Genomic DNA, 8,122 nt, shown 5'->3' with positions numbered 1-8,122 from the left:
GGCAAGACTGGCCCAATACTCCTGCTCTTGCCACAAGCTTGGGGAGGGAGGGAAGAAGTTTGCTGAGGGCTCAAAGCCTGCGGCCCAGCCCTGATCCACAGCCTGGGGAGACCCAGCTTCCCAGCCCCTTGCCCCAGCAGCCTGCACCTCCTGCCAGCGCTGCAAACATCAGGCAAAGAGCTTGTCCAAGGCTGGCATCAAAACCTGTCCAGCCCAAGCGCAGACTGGGGAAAGGCCAAGCCTCAGCCACCCACACACAACACAGGTGTTCCCTTAAAGTACTTTATTAAATAGTTTCCAAAAAACAGAGAAGCAGAAGGATTCAGGACTACCCCGCCCCTCCCAGCTAGTTTAAAAACTACGAACTGCCCCTCCTGGCGCCAGTGCCCGCTAGCTGCGCTGCACGTCCTGCCCCGAGCGCCCCCGACGCCTGGGCCCTACAGCCGACGCTCGGGGCCGGCTCCACACAGGAGCAGGTGCCACGGGAAGAGGTGGCGGAAAGGTCCCACGCGGGAGCCGGGCTGAGCTGCGCCAACACCCGACTGCTCCTTCTAGCGGCCGTGAGCACAGCAGCACGGCCACGCCAGGGAGAGGCTGAAGCCCCAGGCAGCACGAGGGAGGCACTGCTTACCCTGACACCGTTCCCACTCCGACAGCTTAAAGGCTGCAGAAAGCTACATAAAAGCTCACGCGCCTCCCACCCAAAGTGACTATTCACTGGCTCCACAGCCTCCTGAAACCGTTTCTCCCACGCAGGGCTCAAGGCGAGTCGAGCATGCCCAAAGGGCAGCCAACACCAGGATTTTCTGTCATTCCTCAATCCAGCCAGGGTCATCGGCTCCCCAGTCACTGTGGATTTGTGAACGTCTCAATGTGACTTTCCCTTCCCCCCACCCCCTACCCAGGAAGCTTATAAAATAGGGGTTGGGTGCTTTTTTTGTTTTCTTTTTTTGCTTTTCTTTTTTTTTTTTTTTCCTTAAACAAAGACAGTGGTGTATTTTCCTTTACAACAGCAGAAGAGTCTCCCTGCGAGGTAGAGAGTTAATTTCAGGGCTGACAGATCCTAAATTCAAACCAGTTTGTCCTAGTTGAGGTAAAATTCAGTAGTTTATAATAAGTTTTGCAACTGCCAGAAGGCCATCAAGATTCCTCGTTGCCAGAGTCATCCTCATCACCATAGCAACTCTCTGCTTCCTCCTCCATCTCATCATCTTCATAATAGTCATCATAGAAGAGGTCTGAGCCTTCATCTGGGGCCGGAGTCTTGGTCTTCACACAGTACTCTGCCAGAGTGGTGGGGACCTTCACGCCATCCCGCTCAGCGTCCACCTTTGTTCCCAAGACTTGCTTCCTGCAGGGGTGAGAACAGAGAAGCTCTGATGGGGCACGTCCTGGTCACTCTGTGCAGCTCATCCCGCTCAGGATGCCCGGTGACAATTTGGGGACAGAGCTCTTCCCCCACATGCCTCAGCTCGAGAGTCGCTGGCCTGCACTGTCGCAAGACTGGCAAGCAAGGACGAGGCAGGGAGAGCGCTGTCGTGGCTGCACGATAACACGTGCTGAGGGCACCCTCTTGCCATCATGCCAGGGCTGGCCAGTCCGCAGCTCACCGCCTCCAAGTGCCAGTCCCATGACGCAGCCCTGACAGCAGGGCAGTGCTGGCAAGTCGGCTGCACATCCAGATCCCCAGCTCTGGAGTGGAAAAGAGCCAGGGCTTCGCCTGACATCAGAGCTGGGTGTGTAACCCAGCCAAGCTTCTCCTCAAAGGCCATACTCAGAGCCAGAATCCTTCCTCCTACCAGCCAGCAGATGGGAGCTAACAGGGCAGATATGCCCTCAAGATCCTGGCACCTGCTGTGTCACGCAAGATCACAGCTTAATTAGAAGTCTTCTCAGCACTGCAGTGTTGCTGGGGGAATGTTTTTGATGCACTTGCCTTCCACTCTACTTACAAACATTCCCTCCCCTTGGTTAAGCACCAGTTCTGCTGAGTCTGGGCTCAGCTCACTACGCACCTGATGATGTCCGTGTACTCCCGATCCTTCCCTTTACTTTCCTTCCATTTGCGGTACATCACTGAAGCATCCACATTGGCTGGAGAAAACGTGTTGGGTTCATTCAGCAGTGAGATCACGCTCAGGAGAATGGTCCTGGCAAACAAAAAACATGAGCAGGTAAGACCCAAGGTGGGTCAGCGAGTAACTGCCTGCACTCCAGCAAATACCAGCCAGCCTCGAGTGTCACGGTGCTGCCGCATCCCGTGGGTCACGGGAAAGCTTGGTGCTGGCCCACCTGCGAGGGTATATTTTACAGGAGCAGAGCATGTCCCCCCTGGGCAAGGCAGAGGACAGCAGTGCACAGGCTGCTCAGCTCACACATGCTCCTGTGCAACTTTTAGCTGTCCTTCAACAGAGCACACAGCCTGAGTGCCAGACAGTCAAGAACCTCAAAAGCAAGGAAAAGGCATCTCCTGCAGGCTTTGGGAGTGGAAAGCAGTCTCCATCTCCCCTGTCTTTTCCACCCCTGCCCCAGATGAACTCTTGCCGGTGCTCCCCAGCTCCGTCCCGGTGGTGTCCTTACCGCACGTTCTGGGTGGGGTTCCACCGCTCAGATGGCAGCTCCCCGCTCTGCGGATCGTCCACTGGCGGGTGGAGGATTGAGATGCAGACGTCGCCGGTCTGAAAGCACGCGTGAAATGAGCTCCTTAGGAACTGCTGCCCCAAGCGCCTTCCACAAGCAGTTCAACTCTCTGTACCCAGTACCCTGCTTGCTCTTCACTTTAGCTTAAATCAGGTGAGAAAATCCCAGCCAGGCGCTTTTGGTCCCTAGGAAGGGACAGCAGAGGTGGCTGCCCCAGCTACGATACCTGCACCTTCAGGCCTCAGATAAGCATCCCATACTGCTAATACAGTACAGACAAGGCTGCCTAGCGATCAACTACACAGCCCTCCCGGCACTCGCTTGACACAAGCCAACCCCATGTATCCCAGCGCCCTCCAAACAGCCTTCCACAGCACACAGCTGCAGGACCCTGCAGATCACTTGCTCGCTCTGCAGCCTCTCTTGGCTTAAGCACAATCCCACTAGCCAAGCATGGCAGCCTTCAAGCCTGGAAAGTCTGACTAACCCTGGAACCAGTCCCAGGAAAGAAGACAGGCTGTCACAGGAGACAGCAAGCCCGGGTTAGCTGCATTTCTGATGCCAGGCACTAAGCTCTAAAGGCATGGAGTTTCCAGCGCTTTGCCCGTGACAAAGGCTGGGGTTTTCATCCCACAACTTTGCGGTAAGTAGGTTTGTGCCCTCCCCATCTGTCCCAGAAGCTCTCACACTGTCCTGGGTGACCTACCTCATAGATATTGGGGTGCCACATTTTCGTTAAGAACCTAAAGGCAGGAGGAGAATAGGGGTAGTCAATGGGGAACCGGAGACGAGCCTGCAAAGAAACAATAAAGAGAAGTTAATGTCAGCTGGTGAGAAGGAAGGGAAGGAGGCCCACACATCTCCTGGTATCACCAGGGCAAAGAAACCTCTGCCAAGTCCAGCTGTATTCCAGGGGAGACGGAGCCTTTGTGCCTGCTGGCAGGCCTTTAGGAGGTGAGCTTTTTCCTGCGCCACTGATGAGGTGACCAGGGCAGTGCCACTCCACCTCCCAGGCCAGGGCTAACCCCCAAACGTCCATGCATTTACAATCATCAAGGCACTTAAAAAAACAACCACCCCCCCCCCCCAAAACAACAACAAAAAAACAGCCTGTCAAGGAGGAGGAAATAGGCCAAGGGGCGAGAGCAGAGGCACGAGCAAACAGAGCACCGCTCCCTGCCTGGGTCCCCTGCTAGCTCTGCAGCGTCTCCCCTGCCACTGCAGCGAGAAAGGAGAACGGATGGTTGGCTCCGTGGGTTTCCAGGACCTGAGCACTACAGCTCTGGAAGGAGCACAGGGTGTAGGCTGGGATGATCTAGGTCACTCACAGCCATATTAATCCTGAGCAGAGGACAGGCGTGCAGAGTGCAGCAGTGTTTCGTGACCTCCCCTCTCACCATGCTGCCCCACAACCTCTCCTCCACCAGGGACCATCCGTACCAACACCAGTGCTCCTCTTCTAGAGGGTGTCATGCACCTGATGACAGCATCAGGAGCTCTGAGCCATCGCTGCCTTGAGAAGGGGCATCTCCCCTGCACAGCGCGGTGGGACAGTCCCACCTCGGGCCCCAGGCACAGTTTTATCCTAGCGCTGTCCAGCCCTTCAAGCTCTGTCAGCTCGGGAGCAGCGCTGTGTGAAACTGCCGGGCCCGTTTCTGCTTGGGGATCTCCAGGCGGTGCTTCCCTGCCCTGGACAATCCAGTCCAGAGACTGCTAAAACAACACTCACATCTATTTTCAGTATGCTAGTAAGTGTGGTGTGCTGATACTCGGGCAGAGCAGAGAGAAAACAATGCTAAGAAGGGATGAAGCCATCAAGATGAGCAGGTTTCTCTCAAAGGCAAAGCCCTACAACCCCTGGAATGAGTTTCCATAGACAAAAGGAGGCAGGGGAGCTCCTAGGCACCAGCACGGTCATGTGTCCCTAACAGAGACAGCGAGCAAACCTCAGCACCTCTCTGCTACTTAGAAAACAAACAAGTGCTTTAGGCTACTCCCCGGATGTTATTCTCACCTAAGCCCTTTAGAAACAAATTCCACCTTTGTTAGCAGTTCCCCTTCCTCCTCATTTTGCAATTAGCATCTCCACATGACTGACACTGAGGGAGCCAGCGCGCCCCACGCACAGCGCGGAAGTTGAGCTCGCAACGCCTGTCCTTCTAGTCTGACCATCCGAAACACCCCCCGCGTGTTTACTTCCCCAGCTGCATACCAACACTGTTGGCAGCAGAACTGACAACACGGCCAAGCTGCTTCTAGATGACAAAAACACAGCGGTGACGCAAGAGCTTGATGTTTATAAGAAGGTAAATGGGATCTGAAGGCTGAGACCAAGCAATATACCTGAACAAAACCAAACAGTAGGTAGAGCAAAGCCAGAAGTCTCAGAGGGCAAAAGATTATTCCCTCTTCTTGCTGTAAGGGACAAGGCTACAACTGGATCATTAGAGAAAATGCTTTTTACCTTTTATCAGAGCTTAAATGGAAAAAAAATAATCAGCTCTTTGGCACTGTGATTAACGTACATTGATGAATCTCTAAAAATAGTTGGTCACCACTGAAAAACAGACCAAGTCAAAGCTGGCCACACTGCATAGTTCAGCTGCTAAAAATAAATGTGCATAAACACCATGCAGCAATCCACGTCTCCAGCTCAAGCAAAGACAACAGACCCACAGTTGAGTTCCCTTGCAGGCACGGGCCACAAGGACGGAAAGATTAAAGCAAGCCAAGGAGACAGACTCACTGTCAGCCTCTGAGTGAGAGGACAAAGCTGCTCCTAAGGCAGCATGGAGAAATACAGCAACACCCCTGCAGGGGCTGCTATTTTAGCCCATCTGCACCACACTCCCCCACAAGCTTAGAGACAACTTCTCTCCACGTTGCAGCATAACCTGTGGTGAATGTTTTGGCTTTCTGGGTGTTTCCAATCTCTGGAAGCAAAGTTCCAGAATGAGATTTAGCCAGTGTTCCCCAAAAGGCCAACATCCAGAAACAAAAAAACCTGGCGAGATTAAGATTTAAAATGCACAGTAACCTTCAAACATTTCTTGCTCTCTCAAGTCCTGCACATGCAAATTTGGAAGTTAAGTCTGTTAAGCGACAGTGCCAGCTAAAATTGCTCTGCTCAGCAAAGACTCCCCAGCGATTCAGAACTGCTGTTCTCTCTCTCATCCCTTCTCCTCCCTGGAGCTAGACCCACAGACCTAACGCAGGCCCCATTCAGAAAGGTAATCGCAGACTAGGCTTCGGATGCTTCTGGAATTACAGCCTCAACAATACACGATGCTGCCTAACCCAGCCATCAGCTAACAGCCGTTAAAAGATTAGCGTAGAGGGCAGAGAGACATCTGTCTTCGTCCCTATTGCCCCAAATCTGATCCTTAGCTCAAATGCCTTTGCCCCCGACCCCCCTTTCACCCTGCCAGATTCAGTCCTGTGGCACAAGTTGATCTTATCACGAGTCAAAGAAGCCTCATATCTGCAGGGAGCGATGGGAATTGCTGTGGGTCTGTCTCTTTAAGTACGTTACCGTCTTGTCTTCCAGTGTGGCCCTTTGTTTGACTGCTCTGTTCTCAGCAACACAGAAGAAGGGGTGGAAAGAAGGAAAAACGAAAAAGGGGTCGGGGTTTAACACACTTTGCGTGCGTGCATGAAGCTTCGTATGGTTCAGGGCAGCACAGGCACGCAACACAAGGCCTTGTGCTGTGCTCTGGTCACAGCGCTGAACTTCTCCGAATAATCCCCTTTGTTGTCCTGGAGAGGATCAGAACAAAACCGTCCGGAGGCAAGACGGTCCCAGAAGGGGCTCTGAAAGCAGCCACACTGCTTATGTGCAGGAGGCTGACGTCGTCACCAGCCGACAGCGGGGACTTGGCCCCTTCCCTCTCCTCTTGCACGGGAAGTCTGATCTACTGCCAAGGAGCACATCCGCTGAGTTTGAAACCTCTCAGGTGCGAGACAGGGCGAGCTAGCAAAAGGGTGCAACTGAAACGCCATGCTTTCTGGAGGGTTCAAGGGCTTCCTGCTGAGGGCCAAAAGGAGACTATGGAAACAGACTCCATTTCAGTGAGGAGATAAAACCAATCTTTGGGGCATCTGACTCGCCTGCCACAACTCTGCAGAAAAAACAAACCACCCAGTCGCTTGGCCGCAGCTGACCCTAGGGCTGACTCAGTAGCTCGGTGCCTCCCCACCCAGCCAGCAACAGGATGGAGGCAGAACAGCATGTAGGGGAGGAGGGAGGAAGAGGAAGAAAACAGCTGCGCAGGTTGCACAACACCTGGAGGGAGCGCGCACATCCTTCTGACGGGGCCGGCGAACGCCTCCCCCCCCGCTTCGAGCGACCCCGAACAAACAGCAGCACGACGCCCCCCCCCCCTCCCCGCTCCCACGGCAGGGCGCGAGGGGCCGCCTCGATCCCCGCCGCGCCCGAGGCAGGGGCAGCGCCCCCCCCCCCCAAACCAGCCCCTCCCCCCGAGCCCCGGCCGCGCACCTTGAAGTAGCCGCCCTCGTAGTAGGTGTTGGGGGGCCCGAAGATGGCCACCTCCCAGTTGTAGAGGTCCCCCTCGTCCACCAGGCTGACCCGGAACCCCTCCACGGGCTCCTCCTGCAGCCCTTTGAGCTCCAGCAGCAGCGCCTTCTGCGAGCTGGGCACCAGCGGCCTCGCCATGCCGGGGCCGGAGTCGGGCGCGCCGGGCCGGGCCGGGCCGGGCCGGGCCGCGGGGAGGCGGCGGGCGGGCGAGCGCGGGGCGCAGGGCGGCGGCGGCGGCGGCTCCTGCTGCTCCGCGCGCGCCGCTCTGAGCCGCCCGCGCGGGGCACCACGGGAGCTGTAGTCCGCCCGCGCGGGGCGGGTCCGAGCCGGGGCACGCCCACCGCGCGCTGCCGGCCAATGAGCGCGCGGCTGCCGGCACGCGGGGGAAGGCGGGGGCTCCGTGACGGCAGCCCGCGAGGGCCTTGTTACCTCAGCGGGGGGCGGGGCCGGCGGGGCCTCCACCCCCGCGGCCTCCCTCTACCTCGGCCCCGGCCTCGACCCCCGGGGGCCTCCCCCCGCCACGGCCCCAGGGCCTGGCCTCCAGCCCCGGGGGCCTCCCCATGCCACGGCCCCCAGGGCCAGGCCTCCACCCCCGGGGGCCTCCCCCCGCCACGGCCCCAGGGCCAGGCCTCCAGCCCCGGGGGCCTCCCCATGCCACGGCCCCAGGGCCCGGCCTCCACCCCCGGGGGCCTCCCCCCGCCATGGCCCCCAGGGCCAGGCCTCCACCCCCGGGGGCCTCCCCATGCCACGGCCCCCAGGGCCCGGCCTCCAGCCCCGGGGGCCTCCCCATGCCACGGCCCCCAGGGCCCGGCCTCCAGCCCCGGGGGCCTCCCCCCGCCATGGCCCCAGGGCCTGGCCTCCAGCCCCGGGGGCCTCCCCATGCCACGGCCCCAGGGCCCGGCCTCCAGCCCCGGGGGCCTCCCCCCGCCATGGCCCCAGGGCCTGGCC

At 57.7% G+C, this 8,122-nt stretch overlaps 1 protein-coding gene across 1 annotated transcript; it reads right to left on the bottom strand.

Annotated features, from left to right (window-relative positions):
* Positions 1 to 268: 268 nt before the first annotated feature.
* CDC34 (cell division cycle 34, ubiqiutin conjugating enzyme) lies at positions 269 to 7,351 on the bottom strand. The gene is made up of 5 exons (XM_067312827.1): positions 7,136 to 7,351; positions 3,347 to 3,433; positions 2,581 to 2,678; positions 2,016 to 2,150; positions 269 to 1,351 (listed from the first exon to the last, which is right to left on the bottom strand). The coding sequence occupies exons 1-5, from the start codon at positions 7,310 to 7,312 to the stop codon at positions 1,141 to 1,143; spliced, it is 708 nt and encodes a 235-aa protein (XP_067168928.1). The 5' UTR covers positions 7,313 to 7,351; the 3' UTR covers positions 269 to 1,140.
* Between the last annotated feature and the right edge of the window lie 771 nt (positions 7,352 to 8,122).

Source organism: Apteryx mantelli, chromosome 30, assembly GCF_036417845.1.
Source record: "Apteryx mantelli isolate bAptMan1 chromosome 30, bAptMan1.hap1, whole genome shotgun sequence".
NCBI classification, from domain to species: domain Eukaryota; kingdom Metazoa; phylum Chordata; class Aves; order Apterygiformes; family Apterygidae; genus Apteryx; species Apteryx mantelli.
This window is presented reverse-complemented; position numbering and strand designations above follow the sequence as displayed.

Coding starts and splice junctions, on each gene's coding strand:
- CDC34 (XM_067312827.1), bottom strand. CDS start 7,312: ATGGCGAGGCCGCTGGTGCCCAGCTCGCAGAAGGCGCTGCTGCTGGAG. Junction 3,434..7,135: donor ACGAGGGCGGCTACTTCAAG/GTGCGCGGCCGG, acceptor GTTTCTTTGCAG/GCTCGTCTCCGGTTCCCCAT. Junction 2,151..2,580: donor AACCCCACCCAGAACGTGCG/GTAAGGACACCA, acceptor TTTGTTTGCCAG/GACCATTCTCCTGAGCGTGA.